This window comes from Pagrus pagrus, assembly GCF_965226575.1.
Source record: "Pagrus pagrus genome assembly, chromosome: 22".
Lineage (NCBI taxonomy): Eukaryota > Metazoa > Chordata > Actinopteri > Spariformes > Sparidae > Pagrus > Pagrus pagrus.
In genome coordinates, this window is record NC_140204.1 from 9,441,215 (window position 1) to 9,463,772 (window position 22,558).

The 22,558-nt window shown below is 44.0% G+C and overlaps 1 protein-coding gene across 1 annotated transcript in view; it reads right to left on the reverse strand.

The window, feature by feature from the left end:
* Positions 1-18,496, reverse strand: part of LOC311251736 (ADAMTS-like protein 1) — a 91,059-nt gene extending 72,563 nt beyond the window's left edge. The window contains exon 1 of the mRNA XM_084344368.1: positions 18,157-18,496. Within this exon, the coding sequence (XP_084200494.1) occupies positions 18,157-18,213 (57 nt within the window). The 5' untranslated portion in view covers positions 18,214-18,496. The remainder of the gene's footprint in view (positions 1-18,156) is intronic.
* Between the last annotated feature and the right edge of the window lie 4,062 nt (positions 18,497-22,558).

Consider the following 22,558-nt stretch of genomic DNA (forward strand, 5'->3'; position numbering starts at 1 on the left):
GTCCCTGTTTGTCTAACTTTATGTCCTTGTCTCTATAGTTATACTCCTATAAGGATATGCTGTCATATCTGTGTTGCATTCTTTTGATTTTGCTACATTTACGTCAGATTTTCTGCCTACATGTACACGTGTGTGCAAATTCCAGGAACGTCTGTCTGTTTATTGTATTCGAAGCGCGGCCGGTCATTCCCATGCAGGCCCAGCGACAGTGAGAGACAGCATATCAAATGTTTGTTTTTGCATCAGGGCTCCCCGTGGGCCCAGCCGACAAGCGCTCTGTTATCTCAGGAAAATCATTTAGCTCCAAAGCAACAGCCGAGCCAAAAGTAGCTTCTCCTGCTGTCTACCACGGTCAGTTTAAATATATAGTCAGGGCACGGCGGTTCATCGGAAATGGAAAGACTCAGCTGTCAGGGTGTAACTGTACTGTTCTCACCCAAAAACTATTGAAGAAATTCTTTCCCAAACAAACTACTGTTAGTTAAGATAACACTTCACTTGTTCCAACAGTGGTGCAGTCAGAGCGACGGTCTCCAAATATGTGGGGAGAATTACTCTGCATTCTTGAAATAAGTGTTGTACGTCTGTGCGCCCGACACTCGTACAGGACGCACTGACGACACGGCTATTTAATGTGCATGGCATCGAGCCTCAGGTGGTTGTTTTACCCAGAAACACATTCAAGATAAAGGGAAAGTTATACATTGTTGAAATTTTGGAGCCTTACGGATGTTTCAGAGATCCTCTATTGATTTCTTTGAGAAGAGGGTTTACTCTGGACAGGTGTCAACAAACTGAATTTTTATCTTCTTGCTTTCTTTTTGTTGAATTGTGGAATCTTTATTTTTGGTGAATATTATTTGAACTTCTCCAACACTAACCTGTAAAATAGCCCTTTCTCTCTTTCTTCATGTCAGGTTAAAAAGGGATACACATTTAGGTCATTTTGGGAAAAAGGGGATGGCGTCCCAGCTCACCCCCTCTCAAATCGCTTACTGGTAATACTTCTTCAACTACGGCAACAATGAAGGTCAAAGTTGTTCCAGTCTGGCCTTTTTCTTTTATTTTGCAATATGTCACTTTGTTCCCAAATCTGAGCATTTCACTTCCAGTTTTCAAAAAGCTTAAATCCACAAAAATAAGTATCATTTGGCTTTATTGCAACTTGGATCTTGACCACAGGTCATTGGAGGTAGCATCACTGGCTGGGTGCCTTTGTTCACATGGGCTGGACCATTGAGACAAAAACGTTCATTGCCCGCTTTCTGTGTCGACCGGCCAGTGATCGAGTGGCACACAAACCCCTCCTTGTTGACTTTGGTGGTTCCCTATTAAACAAAATGGACACCGACTGTCACGCCATAGCTTTGGGAAAGAAAAATGGGAAGGGGCTGAGAAATAAAGCTGACAAGCGGGGGGAATGTTCACACGACGGAAATATAGAAGAGAGGGAAGCCACAGTGGTGCGCTTGTCAGCCTTGTTCAGCCTGGCAGCGCAGCTCGTATGTACTGAGGAAGGTGGCTGAATACGCGCTACTGAAATGAAACGAGAAAAAGAAAAACTCAAGGCAAGGCAAATAATTGGATTTGGCTGAGCCTGAACGTGAGTGTGTGCTCAGCAATGCGGCTGTGTTTGCTCAGCTGGAGCGTGTGCCCAGGGTCATCTCAGCAGGGAGCAGGGTTTGGCAGTGCCGGGCACATCTTTAGTACAAGCCCGCTGAAGAGCCACTGGAAGACTCTCTCTCTCCCTGTCCTTCCCTTTTCAGAAAGAAGGGAGTCAAAAAAAAAAAAGCACAACAGTTTACTGACAAAACATGATTTCAGCTTTGGGAAGCCATTCTTATCAACTCTGGGGCAGACTGACCTGGCTCTCGTGCTGTTCTGGCATCATCAAAAGATGTTTTTGGTTGTATCATATCATATCGTGTTACTAAGCATCATCCGTTTGGCAGCAATTAACTTTTTTTGATGGGATCGAGCAAATGGTGCAGCTGACCGAGATGAAGACCGGATATCATTAATCATTCCCGTCAAAGCACCACACCATGGGGCGCACGCTCTATCAATTGAGCTACCGTGGCGGCCCGATATTCAAATCTCTGACCTATTACATTGCGTCCAGCATCTTAAAAGTTAGCTTGATGAGTGGGCGAGTGTTGAGCAGTTACATGATTGTGATTTTGAGACTTCTTTCTCACTCTTTGTCAGTCTTTTGCCTGTTCTCCTGTGCAGCTGACGCGACATCTCGTTTCTTCAAATACTGATTTGTACGTCGACAACTATGGGAACGATAGAAGTTTCAAAGCATTGGGTTCACAGTACTGATGCCTTTCTTCTGAACTATTAATGCAGACAGAAACTGCGTGGGTAATATGAATGTATGTCCTCCCCAAAGACTGACTGTAGTTCCAGTTCTCAATAGGACATACTTGCCAGGCTAGCTGGCTAAGGCATACGTCTCTTAAAACTTCCTGGCTGTGGCTTCAGTTTGTGTAAGAAATGTAATTCTTTGAGAGTGAAGAGCAAACCCCTGGTGGCATGAAACCTAAGAGCATCCAAGTGGTTGGAAGCTGTCTCTCAGCAGCGCTAAAATCCAAACAAGCTGAAGGAACTGGACCAAGGTTTAGTGTCAGGAGAAACAGGTATGGCATGAGTGCGCGGTGCATCTGTCGATCCTGCAAGAATATGAACATTTGGAGGGATACATCATGCTCGACTTACAGTGCTAACACACACAAAGACGGGAGGATATCGCATAAATCATTTAGCTTTGCCTCTGTTACTCACAGGCAGCCAGAAGTCTAAAAAACTCAAGTTAACGTTGTACAGTATGAATGTGCTTTGGGAAGATGTAGCTACCAGACCCTAAAAACTGAAAATCAGAGGGTCCATTAAGTTTTGGACTGCACACAATGACAGAAGAGATAACAGTACCTCTAAAATGAATGGAGTAGTATTTCACCCCAACATAATGACTCATCTACTAATGGAAATATAATACGAAACCTCTTATCGAAGACATTCAGGCCACCTAAATACCTGAAAAGCTTTGTTACAGACAACCTCAGACTTAAAGACATAAATACTGGAGACATTTGAGACGCTAAAACCCAACACAGTGGCATCCTCAGCTCCATTGTGATAGAGATTCCTGGGCCATGAAAGGGTGTCTTTTTTTTTTTTTTCCTACATTAAGAAAGTTGCTTTCAAAAAGGCGCACACCCCTCTTAGAAATTCCTGACAGAATTGACTTGCTCTGGCATCTTGAGTTTCAATCTGATAGCTCCAAAATTGCTTCTGCAACCAAAACCTTCAAAATGTGGTCCAAGCAGCCCTTCCATTGTTGTTGGCGTGTGTAACAGAGATGGCTTCACATTTCGGCGGGGTTCACATTGGCTACAGATATATCCAGGTGACACAGAGAGATCCTGGGGGTATATCTCAAGTCAGGTGAAACCAATGAAAGCTTCAAGTACGGCTTTATAGCAATCTGGTGCCGCTACCAAACACCCCCGTGTGCTCTGGAACAAGGGCACGACCTCCACTAAAACCCTCATCGCCACAAGTTTCTTTGTCTGATTGTACCTAGATTCTTGCTTCGACTTTTTTCCACGTGAAAGGACAATGTAATATCTCAGTAATGCCACGAAATCACAATATCCAAATAAGTTGATTTGGCAAAGTAAATTCTGATATTGATACAGGTGGCCTCCCAAGCTGAACAATGGCAGTTCCAATAACAGATCCTTGGAAACTGAACAGCCTGCCCTTGGCCCGGCCTCTCTATTTCTGTTTCCAAGGATTAGAAAACCAACTGGACCCCTGAGATTACCCTGGTGCCCGTAAATGTGATGCCTCTAGCAGGTGGACAGGTAGTGAGCACTCTGTTAATCTTTAAGAGTTAGGTGGGCAGGAAGAAGGGAATTATGGGTCAAGGAAAGGACAGAGAAGTGAAGACATGTGCCGGGCCAGTGGGGTGTTGTGAGCGACAGTACCAGCTAAAGTAATGATGGAGGGGAATGTGCTTCATTGGCTTTCCCATTTTGGCTTTTTTGTATTATTTATTACTCTGAGACTGCTGCTAGAATTGCATACTATGTAAAACTGATCTGTTATCAGTGTGAATTTTGTTAATGAATACTTTCCTCCACATAAAATACTCATTAATAGGGCTGTAACAAACAACTTTCATTGTTGATTACTCTGTCAATTATTACCTTATTGTTTGGATAGTTTAACGTCATACAGGAACCAAGAAAAACTATTTAAGAAGCCAGTTAATGGTTATCAAAATAGGTGACAATTAATATATTAGCTGACAACTAATCGACAGCAGCTACAGTCACTGAGGAAACTAAAAACTAAAAACTAAAACTATGTCTAGCTAACGTCCGTTACACCGTTGCTCTCTATCAAGTAGCCTCCTAGTACAAAACTGATGTTATGTTGTCTGACAGAAGTCTTTAGCATCTGTGCTAGGTTTTTACCCTTCGCCTCTGTGGGACCACAACATTCAAATCCTCCAAATCACGACTTGGGCTTCTGGTACATTTTTATAATGATTTTTCAGGGTACTTTGCTTTTGAACTTTAACATCTCTCTCTACTCCTGTCCATTTCTATCAACAACAGAAATGGTTATAAACCATTTACGGCGAGAAAACTCATTTAAAACTCATATTCAGTGGTCACATTCTCTTGGATCAGGACCTCAATAAATTTGAGAGTAATAAAATGTTTTCCGTCTGATGAAAAAAAAGACATTAATAAAGTGTGGATTGAGTTTGGCACTGCGAGATGTGATATTTTCTGGTTCTGGTTTCAGAATTTTTTTTAAACTCATTACTCTGGAAAACCCGTTATTATTTCAGGACAGTACTACTATGGGTGCCGCTACATATATACATTGCAACTTTACTGACTTCACTGCATGTTTAACATTGCTCCTATTGCATTTTTGTGGCCTGGAGGTACCAGAGTTGTGACTTTGAGAGGGACGGAAAAATAATTACTGCCACTGAGCAGCTGACGTGGACACAGCAGCATTATGACAACAGCTGGGTGTGCCTTAATTAATGAGACACAAGTGGTGGATCTGCCCTGACTCACTTGCGTCATTCAGATAACTGGGCCATGCAAGTTCGGTGCGGGTCCAGAAGCCAAGCTGGCTTCTTCGGTACAGTTATGTACAAACTCCTCGACTTGCACAGCTGGATCTAACAGTCTGACTGACACGACCTCAGACATATAGAGACACTGATTGGCAGTCACAAGCTCAAACCTAGATGGTAGTTCCTCTGTCCTGTGCATGTGTCTATGTGATTAGTGGGTTCATTTGCACTGTTAAATCTGGGAACTAACTGGCCAAGCCTCTGCAACAACCTGGATTAGTACAGCGGAAAGAAAAGCAATCCATGCTATGCCCTGGATCATCACATAAATCAGGGAAATGTCCTTCTAAATTTATCGCAACAGTTGGAAACTCAAGCTCAAAGCACTTAGAGGACACTGCTCCAATCAGATTCTTGTATAATTAAATTTATTAAAGGTCATATTGATAACATCATTTTCTTTTAGCAACATCTACAGAGCTTGTAGGAAGGAACAGAATAATTTCAATGATTTCAAATGTTTGTCGGGCCCAAAATGATTGTTTAATTTATGTCTGTGTAAGAATCCTGACACTTTATTCCAGCTTCTTTCAAGGTTTGTCAGCAAATAGTGTAACGCCGTTGGTATCTGTGTCTTGTCAGCGATCCACAGTCTTGATAGTTGCCAGTTTGTGGGAAAAAAAGTAGTCCTACCACCATATTTTTATTTCTTTGTCCTTTTCTCATTATGTGTGTGCCCTTTGTGGCCCTGATCCACAACTTCACTCTGCAGAGGAAGACACAACTTAGACCAGAGGGTGGGGTCCCTGCTGGGCGTGCACACACACCTATGGCCTGTGCACATGCATGCATTGGTCATCAGTCTCCCTCCTTTTTGCTTACACTCCCTCTAAGTTTGACCTGAGAAGAGCAGGAAGCCTGAAACTGAAGTAGGTTAGAGTCAGGAAAAGGGAGAGGCTGTGGATGAACCCCCAGACCCAGGAGCAGGGCTCAGCAGGAGCTAAGTGAGTCAGCCAGTGGGCATGCGAGGCCAACACTGCGGAGCTAAGCCTAAACTGCTATGAGTGCACAAAGACTAACGGGAGGAAATGAAACAGGGATTTATGATGTAAATCTATCTGAACACTGCTTACTGGGCTTTCTTAATAAGCACAAGCAGAAAGATAAATCAAACACGTCAAGTAGACAAAAACACAGACAATACAATGAAAAGATAGACATGTAAGCTCACACTTGCATATTTACTTTCAGAGCGAACCAAAGGATGGTGGCATGTTAGAGCAAGAATTACCCGAGGGTGCATTACAGATGCACATGGCTGCACAGATAAAGTTGTTTTTAAAAAAAGAAAAGAAAAAAAAAAGAGACAACCGAGACAGTTTTGGCACACATTGTTAAACATGAACCTACATCCTCAAGGCAGTGTGTCTGCCTCACACACCTGCACACGGCAGCAGATCAGGTTACTTAACAGCTGGCGTACACGCCAACAATAGCTTAATACCTCTGCTATACATCTTTTGATTACCGCTTTTACTTTATAAGTCGCTAATGCCATAAAGAAAATCTCCTCCCACCTCTGTTGCAACACTCGGGTAGCCGTCTGTCAGTATCACAGTCGTGTGTAAACCTAAATGTTTTGTTAGCATTGCCCAATTCCACATCTGTTGCAGAAATTAGCGGTTTGCAAGCTCAGTCTGGTTTGAAGGAAAATATTCCCCTGCAAAAATATTTGTTGTCAGCATAGATTAAGCCACTGCAATTACAACCACATATTGTAATATTAACACTGGGGGAGTGAGAATCACTCAATATGAGGTGAGAGACTGGCACTTTGTTAGCTTTGGGTGAACGCAATAAATTCCAACCCTGTTACGCAAAAAAAAAAGGCTCGTTGCCAGCTACATTTAGGTGGAACTATAATGTGCTCAGACAAAACGGTGAACTGATTGATCGACCAACTGTCGTGAATTTGGCTGCTGATTAACATGTTGTGCGCTATGGGAAAATGAACGAGCCAATTTTTACAGATTTATTCCAGTTACGTTATCCAGTTTGTTATTATGAAGGCTTTATGTCACCTCTTCTGAGGACACGGGCCGATTTTGTCTCTCTCTCTCCGCAGTCTGTGGAGCCTTTGTGGACGTTCAAGTACACAAACATACAAGTAATCTTGCACTTGTGGTACTATAAATGTCAACCTAATATATAATACATTTCCAGGGTTATTTTGGGAATCATTCATCACGTGTCTGACGAGTCATTTGAGAGAAATACTGTAGTACGTGCAGCACAAACTGACTTGTTTTATCAACTTTAAAGGATCCTGCCACCTTTCTATGGTTTTCTTTTCCTTCCCTTTAACCAAGCGTGAGAACGTTACAGCTCAGATAAGATCAGGACTTTAGTCACCACATCCTGTGGCTAGACGTTTAATCACTGATTAAGGATGTGTACTCAACATTTATTTCTCTCTTACATTTGTTGTGTAATGAATCGGTATTTAAAATGCATCTTTGACATGGGTGGTATCTTGGTTACCAGTGAGCCTAACCACATCCAAACCAGGCCAGTCTGTCTAGTCAATGCAGAAACACTGATTTAAAGAAAAGGTCCACTGTGTAGGATTTAGGGGCAGAAATGGAAAATAATACTCATAATCACGTTTTTATTTGTGTATAATCAGCTGACTGACCACGGAGTCCGCCATGTTTCTACAGAAGCCCACAACGGACAAACCAAACACTGGCTCTAAGGAGGGCTTTGCAGTTAACTACTCCACAGATAGATGCAACCAAATCCTACACACTGGACCTTTAACTATCCACCACCGCCCGGAAAGACTGCAAACAAGTGATCTCTTCCTCATAATGGCATTACTCAGTAATGATTGGCCCATCACCGTTTCTCCCTAAAAGACTAAGACAGCAGCTCTCACCTCCTGTCAAACAAACCCCATCCTGAAATCCTCATCCTGCGAGTATCATACATTCTTCTTTTCCGATTATGATCTGTCTTTCTTTCCATCATTCCCTTACTGTTGTAAAAACCCCCCATCCCCTCCAAAATAAGGAAGAAAAAATCTTAAGGGCTGTGCATATTTGGCACAGACTTGGTTCCCTCTGATCATGTAATGATTTGCCCGTAACGATTACTCTCTCATGCGATGATAGAGCAGTTTGTACCTGTCCCGCAGAGAGCTGCAGCCAGGCACATTCCTGCTGCGCCCTCCTGCCAATCAGCGTCAGCCAACACACTTGTCTCGCGCTGACACACACACACACACACACATATCTTTCACCGACATACAAACACACAAATGGCTCCTGCTCACTTTTTTTGTACTAATACACAGCCCGCCATTGTTTGTCAGTCAAAACACTTTCTGTTTTCTCTCGGTGTCAGTCAAAACTCGGCGAGCCGCTCCCTCATTCCATCCTCCTCGATGTCTCCGAGTTCACCTCAGGCATTATGTCACCATGTTTTGCGTTTTATCAACATGATTTCCTGAGCTTTTTTTTTTTTATCAAAATCCACTTGGGTAGTGTGATGTTAAAATGATGTAGCGTGCACCTGGAGGAAATACTGTATGAAATATTGAGTGTGACAGATGAACAGACAGATGTTTCCCTGCAGAGAAGTGAAATGTCAGCAGGTTTATCAAATGATTTATTTACGGAGGTCAGGGGTAAGAATCACCGATTTCACTCTGGGTGAAACCTTTTATTTGGACCAAAATAACATAATGGAACAATCTTCTCTTAGAAACCACTTTAAATTAGGAAAATAAAGGGTAACTTCAACAATTCTGCCCATTACAATCACAATATGACAGATGTTATTTATCAGGCTACTCCCAGATTTAGATGCAGATTGTGTTGAGCGACCTCGTCAACGTGGAGCAAGACATGCAGTGCGCTGGCCGGCTTCACCTGCCCTGCATCGTCTCTCTCCGTCTGTCAGTCCACCTGTCTCTCAGCATTGAGCTTAAATGATCTGAAACACACGCTTTAGGACCTTTCATACTGAGCTGAGTATCCAGTATCTGTCATATCATCTAGGTGGCTTCACAGGCCACCTGGTCACCACAATCCCAACTATTCCAGCTATGAAGCAAAATCACGCTGAGATGAGAGAAGAAACTGTACTGATAACACAAAAGGCCTTATTTAAAAGCGCATTATGTCCCGCTGATGTGAAGGAGTGGGGGGGATATGAAGGATGAGTGACATGCTCAATGTCAAACGTGCACTTTTCCAGGTCATGGTTGCCAAATACTTTTCAAGCTGCATACCTGTCATCGGGGAGACAGGAGGAAGGGAGGGGAGGGGAGGGCGCTTAGAGGATTCGGACTACACAGATTCAAACACGCTTGTGAGGTCAGCGAGACACCGGCGTGGATGATGTCACCGCACGGAGGGGCAGAATTCCTCAGTGGCACTTCAAATGCAACACCACGGCGAGACAAAGGCCGTCAGCCAGCCGAGAGGTCGAAAACAACAGCGACCCGCGGGTGTGTTTTTCTCATAGGGGTAATTATCGCAGAGGTCAAACGTCAGTCATTGCACAACACACGATTAACAAGACTGCACAGGCCTTCTGAATGCATAAAAGTTTAAAATAAAAGGTCATTTAAAGTTCACGGTCAAGTTCGCTCTCAGTCAAGAGTCGAGGTGCTGCCTCTTTAATCAGAAATGTCCTCTTCTCCTGCTTCCCTTTTCCCATGACCCCCTACCTGCCACCTCACCACCCCCCCACCTCACACTCAAAAACAACACATAAACACACTTAGGATAACACCATATACTTTACACACACATGCTCCAAGACCACACAGATTTCCCAGGCAGGGGCTTCCTCTGAGGGGAGACCCAAGCCTCTTCACGGGAGGCCAGTAAGTCTGTTCTATGGCCAGTCTACATCTGTGCTGTGTCACTGCTCAGCCCTCTGTGTGTGTGTGTGTGTGTGTGTGTGTGTGTGTGTGTGTGTGTGTGTGCGCAAGTGCATTTCACAGAGGGCACCGTGGTCTAGCTAATCCCTGTGAGCAGCCTAGTAATGGTCCAATGGTCACACCACACACAAAGCAGTCACAAGACCACAAATACACATTTACACACACCTACGGTGGAAAGTAACAAAACCGGCCTCCACACTGACAAACTTCCACAAGGATCTGTTCTGCACAAGGAGTATTTTTTCCTTTGGATACCTCGAGTCATGATTCTTAAAGGAATAGTTCAACATTTACAACAGAAAAAAAACATATTCACTTTCTTGCTGTCACGCTGAGGTTGCCAGCGAAGACTGCAGGAAGTCACTGCTCCTGGCCAGGAAATAGTCCCACAAACAACCCTGCCAGCAAAAAACTACGACATGACATTTTTTCTGACATTTTTTGCATAGCGCTGGTCGGAAACTGCTTTAAGCCCGTTAATCCGTCAGCTTCAGAGGTGCTGGTAGGCAGTTTTTCATCTTTGGACAGAACCAGGCGAGCTGTATCCCCCTTTTTTTCTAGTCTTCATGCTATGCTATGCTAAGCTATGCTAACTGGCTGACCATATGTTTACAAGACAGGGAATGAGAGTTCCAGTCCTGGCTGAGCTTGGCGATACCAGAGACATAATCCCGCCCCTTTTCACCCAAAAGCCAAACAAACTGCTTTATCACAGCTGAAGAGATTCACAACAGTTCAAACTGATTTTGTGCAAATGCAGATGGACTATCAGGCACGGAAAAAGATCTGAATACCACTGAGTGACACTGAAGCACGCACATCTACATGAGGATGCACACGCTGGACGCACACCTACTTTACCATCAATCTGCTTCTGTGGCCGTATGCATGGTAATCCTAATAGCACACCATTTGTAACGGTGTCTCCGGTGTTTAGTCGTGGCAGCCCAGCGTTTACTCAAAGCACATGTGGCTGCGGGGGGAAACAGATGTGAGAACACCAGAGAGCATCATTAGCCTCGCAAACATCCACCGCAGCCAGCCGCGGAGCCCCCCCCTCCCCCTCCGTCAGCCACCAGCGCTGCAGCCTCTCAGTCAATCACGTTTCCACTGGATTAAGCTGTCCATCCTCACACATAACCTCTCTCACACTCATACGCAACCTCCTTTTTCCCCGTTTCCAAAGGAGTGAGGTCAGCGCGGGAGATAGCTGGTCTTGTATTTGTTTTTCATGCCTGTCAACCAGCCGGCGGATCTGCAGTTGCAGTTGAATATTTAGGTTTTTTACTTTCCAACTTTTCACTGGTGGCTTTGTTCTGCGTTACCTCTGTTTGGCCTTTTGCTCTCTGTGCATGCTTCGTGCAACTCTTCCACTCTCACTCCATCAATATTGCTCCTTTTGTTTTTTTCCATTTCTACAGACAGCCTTGTGTCTGTGTGTGTCCCCTTTGCTTGCTCTCTCCTAAATCCACATCAATATCACTCCATTAATAATCCACTTTTCCTTTGTATCCTCTCACGTGGCACCCACCTTCCATCTTTGCCTCTCCAAGTCTATGACACTTTTGTTATATTTTTACTGCATTTTATTTAACCTGGGTCACTGACAAAAGATGGCTCGACTCTAACTTGACTCCATTACTAAAAGCGCTAAAGCATAACCATTGTCTTCTCGTCCTTCTTGCTTTCCTCTTTCCTTCCCTCTGTAGTGCCCGATCTGGCTTCCTCCTCTCTCCTGACGATCCTCCCCTGTACTGTTTCAACACACACACACACACACACACACACACACACACAACTGCTACCTGCCCTTCCCTCTAATTAGGCATCAGAAGAGGGGCCCTGAGTGCTCCCTCTCCCCTCTCGTTAGCACCACTCCTCGGCACTCCCGCTGCAATCCCACCCTGGGACGGATCTGAGGTCACGGCCGGGGCAGAACAGAACAGACAGGACTTAGACGCATGTGCTCGAGCAGCTCGACTGCGAGGTTCTGGGGCTTTCGAGATTGGCTGTGTGTGAAAAAATGTGCAGGCCAGATGATGCAGAGGGCGCCGCGGCTGCTGCACATGAAGTCGGAGCCGGCGTCCAGGAACACACAACAGGATAAAACAACAACGCTCAATCACACAGATGGAGGGGACGTGGGCTCGCTGCAAATGGAGCCCAAGATTTTTCATCAGAGGAACAGGATGCCAGAGGCTCGGCTTTCATGCTCGGCAATGACAAATAAACCTCGCGAAGAAGGAACAAGTACATTCACAAGGGGCTCCAGAGGAAACAGAGAGGGGACGGAGGGCAGCCACCTGCAAAATCACAATAGAGCTGAGTATCTGTGATGGGCGTGGGAGCTACAGGGGCCACCACTGCTGAACTGGACACAAAAAAGTCCTTCTGCTGTAATGTTGCCATCTGCTGGCAGATCTTTATCAATGCGTGACAGCAGCCTGATATAAAATCAAAGAGTTTACAGTGTGTGCGGCACAATAAGACATACACTGTTTCATCGGAGCAACATGAAACCACAAAAACTCATTATGCTTTTTGATATTCTCCGTCGTCTGAACAACATGCACTCTCGCATACACTCTCGCATAACACTGCAACACGACTCCGCAGAGTTATGCCATTTGCTGGCACAGGCCGCTTTAGGCAGTCAGTCACAGCATGTTATTAGAACTTGGCATCAAATGATTGAAAGGCAAACAACACTATCAAGTTCCACGAGATTTTGAAGGGGAAACGGCAAAATCCACATACTCCGTTCCACATCTTTTCAATTTTCACATGGCGTGGTTCGTTAATCAACTCCTGATGTTGATGAAACTTTGACATTTCGGGAAATATTTTTGGGGAATACCCTTTTGTGCCTTCTTGTCCATGAGAGGATGGATGCCACCCTCGTTCATGTCTTCATGCTAACTGTGAACCTAGAGCCAGGAGACAGTTAGCTTAACATAAAGACTAAACGCAGAGGAACAAAGCTAGCCTGGCTCTTTTCGAAATCTGCTTACGAGTGCATCTTAATCAGACGAAACGTCATATCGCATTTGCTTAATCCATACCTGTTTCCCCTCAAAATCTTAACGCTAAGCTAAGCTAACATCCCCTAGCTTCAGATTTAGCTAGAATACAAACAGATGAGTGGTATCAATTGTCTCATCCAACACTTCTTGGGAAATATTTTAGGGAACACTATGTTGCATTCTTGCTGAGAGGATCAATATCTGTATGTCTAATTTAAAGCAAGCCAGGAGACATTTAGCTTAGCATAGCTACAAGCTAGAAGCACAGGGAAACAGCTAGTCTGACTCTGTCCAAAGGTAAAGAGTCTGCCTACCAACCCCTCTAAACCTTCCTAATTAACACGCTATAACACGTTTTTTTAATCCACACACATTTCCCCTTGATATCTTAATGCTAAAATAGGCTAAGCTAATCATCCCCTAGCTTCATATTTAGCATACAAACATTAGAGGGATATCAATTTTCTCACCTAACTCTTTGCCTGAAAGCGAATAAGCACATTTCCCTAATGTCTCAATATTGATTTAACTAAAAATGAGGTCGTCATCAAGGACTGCTATCCAGGTCTAATCTTACATATTCTTCTTCCGCCATGCCACGTTTGTGAGATCTCTGATTGGGGAGCTGAAGGACTCTGATTCAAATACAAATGGGAGATGAGTGCTAGTCCTTAGCCTAGCCATAGGTTTATTACAAATACTGTTGAAACTGAACCTTCTCTGGGACTCAACATCCAGTAGAAGCTGCCATGTCTTGTTCTGTTCCGAGGACTTTTCCTTCATTGGCCCACTGAGGATGGTTTGAAGCTACTTCCTTTTGGCCCCGGCTCTATAAGGATGAATGCCTGCTCTCTTGATTTCCAGTGTTGGAAGAGCAGCATCCCCGTACACCTGAGTAGGACACGCAGGAAATATGGCTGCCGTGCCAGGAACACTTAGAGCACTGCATGAAAAGCGAAAACAGTTTGCGGGCATCTTGGCAATTTACGCAGACACGAGTACCAGTGAATTCTGGCCTTGGATTGAGAATAATATTGCACACATACACTTCAGCACTTCCACACTGAGCAACCCTCAGTCTCGCTCCACAGATTAAGCCCAGATGGGAACAATGAGATGAGTATGAAGGCTTTTGCAGCGTAACTGAAAACACTCGGTTTTGTTAATGCACTCCAAAAACTTGCTCCATCCATCCATCACTGGCCAGATGTTCTGCGGAGCCCTTTCCTTTACTCCTCAAGTGGGACCAATCCCTCTCAAAATTAATTCACTTCCCATTCCACTTGCGTCCACAACAAAGGCACTCATGAAAGCTAATTGGATAGTTTGTGGTCTTTATGATGAAGCAATCAAGCCGAGGAGCGCGCTTCGGAGAACAAGACAAGTTGTTGTTGACGGACGATCGCTCGGGACCGGTTGCACGCCGTGACCCCACTTAATCCTGCCATTAGACCCCAAAGCTTCCCCATCCTGAGGACTTCAATACGCCCTGCCTGCTGCATTAAGAATCTGAGAGGGACCATTTCCTTTAATAAACATCAAAATCTGTTGCTTTTGTGGCTAATTTCCTTTTGAATTCCAGCTGAGTAATTACAAAGAAAGGCATGTAGTGAAGTGAGTGTGGCAGCCGTACACTGTGATGAAGTCTGGCAGCTGACTTAAATCCATCATGTGTCAAAAAACATGAACGCCGTCGTTTACCAGGAACTTCCCAAAAGGAGAGCAATTTCCTCGACTTCAATAGAAATATAATTGTCACGGTCTGTTTGTTTGCTGTGGTTTGTTTGAAGGAATGATATTAAAGAGGCTTAACCTGGTAGATTAACCTGTGTTTAGACGAAGAAAATGGGAGTTTTATATCTGTCTTTCAAAGTCTCTGTAAGTTACAGACTAGCCAAACATCACCAATCTACTTTAAATACAGTATCCTATTAGCCTGCTATATGCCTATAGGCCTTCATGAGAAAAGTAGTTTACGTTAGCTGACGTTAGCTAAGCTTGCAAGAACTTTTATAAATGTAGCAACTCGTTTTGTAACTTTTATTAAATGTTTAATCAGGCCCAGGAAATAAAGGGCTGAGCAACCTGATCTCATGGGATGGTGTATAAATTCAGAACATTTAACGTGTCATGTCATGCATTTCAAGCATTTTGCAAGAAATGTAACCCCGTTGACACGTGCAAATCATCCATCTCACCTTCGTCCTTCTTCGTCATAGTCAGGTGACCTTTGGTGTCGTGCTAACAATAATAATGTGGTTAACAAACGTGGTTAACATTGTCAAACGGTTGTATGGCAACAAAACTACTTTGTCGATGTTGACTTTTGGTTTCACGCAGGACATTATGGGGGAGTTACGTTGTTCACTCACGAAACTGGTGCATTCCTGCCTGTAACACCAAATTTGATGAAGATTGAGCACTAAAGTAATATTCAACATTAAAAAAAGGAGGCAAAAGGCAAAAGCAAGAGAGCCACGGGGAGGCAAATGCCAAAAAGAACAAAAATTAAGGCATAACAGAAAGGATTTGCTTTGCTCCGTCGCCTTGGCTGGTGCCAGATCAGTATTTACAGGCACTAACCTTGGTGCTCAGAGAGATGCTTGAGTGTCTTTTAAGGTCAGAGCCTTCTGCGCACATAACCACCTTCAAATCCCCATCCAGCTAAAAGGAGGGGGAAAAAAGCCTCTGGAAGGTTCCACTTTGCTGCACAAATCAAGGGAAGAGAGTGAGGGCAACAAGACCCTCCAAGAATCACTCGAGGTATGTCATTATGTCACCCACAAAGGAAGGTCTATTCCATTTAGGGTTGGAGCCGCAGGCCATTTGGCCCACACACACAAATCACACAACTTGCCATACGCACAAATATAGAGTCTCATTCTTCAGTTAAAGAGAAATGCAGAGACTTTTGACCTGAGAGTGGGGATGAAAAGGAAAAAAAAAGGCCACTGCAAAGCAGAGACCCCCGGGAGGCAGCACTTGTTGATCCCCGGGGGTCTCTGACGCAAAGCACAGGGTCGCTGAACAGATAAATGTCCAGTGCTGACTCATGCTGCGCAGTCACTCCTCGCACAGATGGTAAAGCTTCTCATGACCACTCGCCGAGTCGTTACTCAGTCTGGCTGTGTGCGACAGACACAAAACAATCTAACCTCCGCCACTTGTTGCAACACAGAAATCAATGTTAGGGCGTATCGCATTCTAGACGCTGAGCTGAGCAGCTCAACGGAGTTAAGTGCAATCAATTATAGTGCACTTTGACCGCAGAGAAAAATCTGTTAATGTGGGAGAATTAAAGACACACATGCTCCAAACTGCAGATAATCATTCATGCTCTTTGGATAATCGTGAAAACATAATCAAAGATCTGAGCACGCAGCTCCAGTCTGATGCCCATACACATTGTAAGACCATTATTGTGCCATTTCGTGATTTTCCCCCCCAATATTTAAACTGTAACACAATACGGCCAGCACTGGACAGTGGCCTGGAAAGAGTTGGAAAGCCTCAAGCGCTCCTCTGTCACAGACATTTACTGATTACAGCGCGGACGTGCTCAGCTGGGCTACATGGCAGCCAGGGTGTCTGAAGCCTAAATCACCTTGAAGTGCTATTAGCACCTGTCGTGGTCATTTACACATGCTGACAGTGGCATCCCGCCCTTCTGTTTGAGACCTTAAAGTCTGTCTGCAGGCCAAACAACTGACTTTGTGCTCCACTTAAAACTCTGCTGTTCTGTTGAGCAGCATGTGTCAGCTTTTGTACAGCTCCGTACTGCATGTATGATGCATGTGCATGACAGGCCCCGAGGAGATAACGTGTCGAGGTATCGCAGTAGTGATTTGTGTCAGTTGGCCGGACTGATCTTAGTATTTTGTTCAACGCGGGACAGATAAGCTTCGACCTTTCAGAGGACAGCCAACACCGTCTCCCATTAAGTTTTTAGGTTTGACGTTGCATGATAAAAGCAAGTTGTGACTCTGCTTTCAAAGGTTGTAGTATATTAAAGGGGCACTACGTAGTTTTAGAGAAGAAATTCAAACTCAGATTTTGATATTTACAATGTAAATAAGGTAATGATACAAACTCAGATGTATTTATTTTTCCGTAACTGAATAAACAAGCTGTTCTCAAAGGAGGATAAGATCCCAGGACACTGTTTGAAGCTAGAAAAGTGGCAGGGTCCGCCACATATAAACAAAGTCAAACAGAATAAAATAGTTTTGTCCTTTCAGGTCAGTTTGTTTATGCAGTTTATTCAGTCATGAAAACAAAGAGTTTGTTTATTTGGTTTGTTTAGGCTTAAATTGAATCCGTCAATGAAGATTTTTATTTTTTCTTCTGCCAAAACTACATACTGCACCTTAAATTACATAACAGACTCTGGTTACTCAGCACATTTTGAATATTTTCAAACTTCTCAGTTTCTTGTTATTATTTTTTTGTTGTTGATATTTTACAGCAAGATATTTTGTCATTTCGGACTCAGTGACAACACCACAGGGTCATCGCATCCACTGTGCAGCATCACAGGAAGAAGAAGTCCAATCAACGCCTCACAATTAAAGAAATAAAATACATAGATGAATAAATTATATAATTTATTGTTTATTTCTGGAAGTTTCCTTATAAAATAGGTATTTTATGTGGCTTATGCACAAATAATTACTACTGATGGGTCCAGTATATATATGTAGGAATAAATCAGCCCTGAATTCAATTGTACACAGCAAGAATATGATTTATTTAAAAAAAATAAGATTTTTTATTTTTTAATAATTTACACCCAGAGCACCTGGGAGTCAGGACGGCTCACAACAGTGATTTGAACTCGTCATTTTCAAATTAAAAGCACAAGGTGCCTCGTTTCTTTCTACGTGAACTGAACAAAAAAAGGTGCGACACAGTTTATTTTGGTAAAATGACAGCGGTTTCGGGGTGCGTCAACTTCAACCAAACCCAGTGACGCGCCATCCTCTCTCTCTCTCTCTCTCTCTCTCTCTCCCTCTCTCTCTCAAACTCTTGAATGGACCGGGCTTCAAAAGTTAAAGCACGCTGCAGCTTACCTCCACACAAACAGCGGCGAGAAGCAGCCCAGTCGTCCACCGGCAGCCCCCTGTCATCTCCCACCGCTGATAAATTCACTGTTACTTTCAGAAAGACGTGTGAAGAGACAGCTGTGTGCCCCTGCTCCCTTGTCCAGCCTGTCCCGGGTCTGTCCAGTCACTCAGGGAGTAAAGAGGTCCGCTCTGCTCTGCTCCGCTCTCCGGCTCCACTTCACACAGGAGGAGGGGTGGTGGTGGCGGCGGTGGTGGTGGTGGGAGAAAAAAAAAAAAAAAAAAAAAAAAGGTTAAAGTCAGCCAAGAACCGCCAGAGACGACATGACACTTCACGGTCGCTTCCAGATATTTTGTTCCCCCCGCAAACACGTTGCTGCTAAATTTATGTTTGCATACCAGGCGTGCGTCAGGAAAAGGGGCTCACCCACCTTACATTCTTAAAGAAACACAGTCCCGCGCCGCCGCGCGCTGATTGGCCGAGCCGGTGCACAGACACGAGGAGCTTCAAGTGATGCTCGGTGTCGTTCTGCACGCGAGTGTGATGATGGAGGGGGGTGGGGGGGGCTTTAAGGAGAGAGGCTAGCATCCAATGTCAGTACAACACTCAGAGCTGCTAATTGTGTTTTGGCATAAATATTGTGGGTTTTGACAAAGTTGTGGCTTGAAAGAGTCTAAAGTGTCAACACACGGTGAAATAATCACTCATGTCTGCTTACTGATATGAATACAGATACTTTTGGGAAATTTGGTACCATTTTAATGCCCCGGGTGTAATGCTAAATCTTGTTTTCGGGGTAATATAAACAAATAGATGACAGATTACATCCATGATCATTTTTTCTTTTGCTCCGTGAAGGCTTCATTTGCACACCAGTGAAACGCGACACTCCAAAATACAAACCGATGAGCACCAATTCAATACTTTTAAGCAGTACCAATGGTTAGAAAACCACCTGAATGAGGACTTGTTTTGATCCAGTAACCCAACAGGAATGTCAAAATAACACCAACACTTTGTCGTTCGTGCCGCTCCAGTTCCCTCGTCTCAGTCAATGGGTTTTTTAAATGGGTTTTTGGTTAAATGTCTAAAATAAGGTCTGTGGTTGACACAAGCTTAGGATATTTTCATGTTTTGTTTTACGACGTTAAATACGTCTGTAAATACCCCACGTTTGAATTATAAAGCGTTTACATGTCTCAAAAAAGATCGCTAACAAGTGGCTAACTGACGACTGCTACTCATCTACTCACTCGTTCCTCTTGCAAACTATTGTAACTCCAACTTTACAACTTGTTGATCGATCCATTTATATTAAAGTGTGTATACATAGTGAGCTTAGTGTTGGTGACGTTGAAGTCACAGGATCGCAGTGTAGTTTGTTTGTAGCCTAACGTTAGCTTTCATCCAAAATCCAAGTCAAAAATCCCCGTACGTTTTTGTCGAGGGAGGCAGGGCGATGCTAATTTCCAGGTTAGCCTGCAAAAATATGTCATCCCTGCAGCACATGATGACGGAGACAGTAGCTGGTTAGCTTAGCTTAGCATAGCACAAAGACTGGAAACAAGAGGAAACAACTAGCCTGTCTTTAAGCATGTCTCACATACGTAGCCTACAGTAAAAAGATAGCTACAGCCAGAAACCAGTTAGCTTAGCTTAGCTTAGCACAAAGACTGGAAACAAAAGGAAATGACTAGCCTGTCTTTAAGCATGTCTCACATAGCCTACAGGAAAAAGAAGCCAGAAACCGTTAGCTTAGCTTAGCACAAAGACTGGAAACAAGAGGAAACAACTAGCCTGTCTTTCTAAAGGTATTATAATCTGTACAAAAACCTAAAGTTGTTGCTTTAAGCACGTCTAACATACGTTGCCTACAGTAAAAAGATAGCTGCAGCCAGAAACCAGTTAGCTTAGCTTAGTGCAAAAATGTACAACAGCAGTTAACACATAGCCTGGCTCTTTCCACCTCTAAGCACCTCTAAAGTTCACAGAGTAACATTTCAGAGCCATGCTAGCTGTTTTCATTTGCTTTCAGTCTGTATGCTACGCTAATAGTCCAGCTACATATTTATGGTACAGACATGAGAGTGGCAACAATCCTCTCGACCAACTCTCAGCTAGAAAGTAAAACAACAGAACATATTAATTTTTCCCTTTGTCATAACCGCTCTGAATATCCAATAACATGTCAAAGTAGATTTCATCCTCTCAAGCTATCGCTGGCTGTGGTTTCCTGTCTCGCTGATTTAATCATCATTGCTTTGCTGATTACTCACAGAGCTGAATTATACTGAAGGAAGGCCTAACACGACACCAGAAAGGCCCCCTCTCCCTACACCATGTGGACCACAGGTCCTTGAGCTTCAGCTGGAACGTGGGCCATGTGTTGTCGGCTGTGCACCAGTCGAGGATTTCGCCTACTTTTTTCACAGCTTTAGATTTAGTCACAAGTATGAAATGCATTAGTCTTTCGAGTTAGACGCCCGGCGCTGCCAACCATGTGCCATTTAAGGTCAAGAGGAGTTTTATCTGAATCAAGCTCTCCGACTGCTTACGAACTGAGATCAACTGGATGGAATGAAACGTTCATGCTCTTGGCCTCTTGCTGGCATGTGATGGAAATCTGCTGTTGTTTCTGATTTACCTCGATGGGACCCATGTCATTACTTTCCGGCTCCAATAACAATCACAGTTCCCTCTGTGTTTGCGAGGATTGTGTTTTTCATGCAATTCAACGAAAGGCCTGCGTTGCATCTTGAAAACGAACGCCGCCTTAATGTGGGTCCAAAAGAAGGTCAAATGCCGGCCTGACCCGATGTGTTTTTACTTTTTGAGAACAGTAAATGAACTGTACCATCTAAGGGTTGGAATCCTTTTTGTGGTGATTAAATCATATTTAGAAATAAACTATAATAAGAAGCACAACATTTTCCACTTCAGTGAGAAAGGAATCTTGCATTACAGTATAATTGATGGCTCGGGTCGGCAACTCCTCTTCCTTTTGATCCCATACCTTCATTAAAACAAGAGACATTAAGTTCTTTGAAGCCGGTGTGGCATTAGCACTCACTTGTGGCTTTTGAAGCTGTCCAGGGCCACCTTAATAACAATGTTCCTTCGAAAATGTCATCTTACCTCAGCCAAGCTCAAAGGACTGACGAGGATGCCCTTTGAGAGCCACACAATAGTATAGGTATGTATGGTATGAGCTACCTGAATTGCTGCCTGACACGCAGGCTTGAATTCAGCTTAATCTCTATTAACACACCGAGCGCAGGAATGTAAATGTTTATTTCCCCAGGAGAGGAAAAAAAATCTTTACCTGAAGGTCGAGGTGGGGGTTGAAATCACTTCCTTTCCACCTCGGAGGTTAAATCTGCCTTAATAGTGTACCTGCTCATGCCGCTCGTCATGAAAAGTCCAGTGTCTTTGACAGACTCTGGGAGCCTCTTGTTGAACCTTGACCAGCCCCGACACCCTCCGAGCACCGCAGACACCCCACAAAGGCAGAGCAAGCAGCAGATAATGCTTCAAGACATGAATAGTTTACATTCACTGTGACTGCCGGTGCTTGGCTAAGCCACGTCCTCGTGTTACAAACGCTGGTGTGCTCTTATTGATGGACGTGTTCAGCGGGATCGCTCGCTCAAAGCGCCCATCAGCAGAGTTGCAAAATCACTGCCCCCGAGCGCGAATGTATTTTTAGGGACTCCAGAAGCTTAAATAGCATCTGTCAGTCGTTTGCTCAACAGATCTTAGGGAATTTTCTGTGAGTGAGGACAAATAAGAGGTTGAGGCAGAAGCTAATGACAGTCTTTTCCCTGAGATCCTTTGTTTGAATGCAATGATGGGCTGGATGGTGGATGCTCAATGAGACCGTTTCAGCAGCTACCACCGTTTTTACTCTGCATGTTTATATGTTCGGACACACAAGCAAGCATAAGCATGACTTTACAAGTGCAAAATAGGGCCGCAGTATGTACAGTACATGTGTTGGTTTCCTAGCTAAACATACTTGGGGCAGGTCAGTGCCCCCCATATGAGTAACCTAGTTGTCTCCCCTTGGCTGACACCAAACATAGCTGTTTGATCAGTGATATTTGGCCTGAGAGTCAAAGCGCTGCTTGTCACATGTGTTCAAAGAGAGGGCAGGAATTTGCCAGATACCAGCGAGGGAAAATGCCCTTCATGGGACACCAGCTAGCTTGTTTTTGCATGAAAGAGGCAGCTAACAGATTCCTAAAAGCAGTTTTGCAACTGAAACCTTGTGATTAGGAGAAAAAGGTTTGGGGGAGGAAAACATTCTCTCAGCAAGATACCACTCTGATGTGAGGCCATGAAATATGAAGTCACAGCCAGGTGATGGTTAACTTACCTTAAAGACAGTAAACAGGAGAAAAGACTGATATA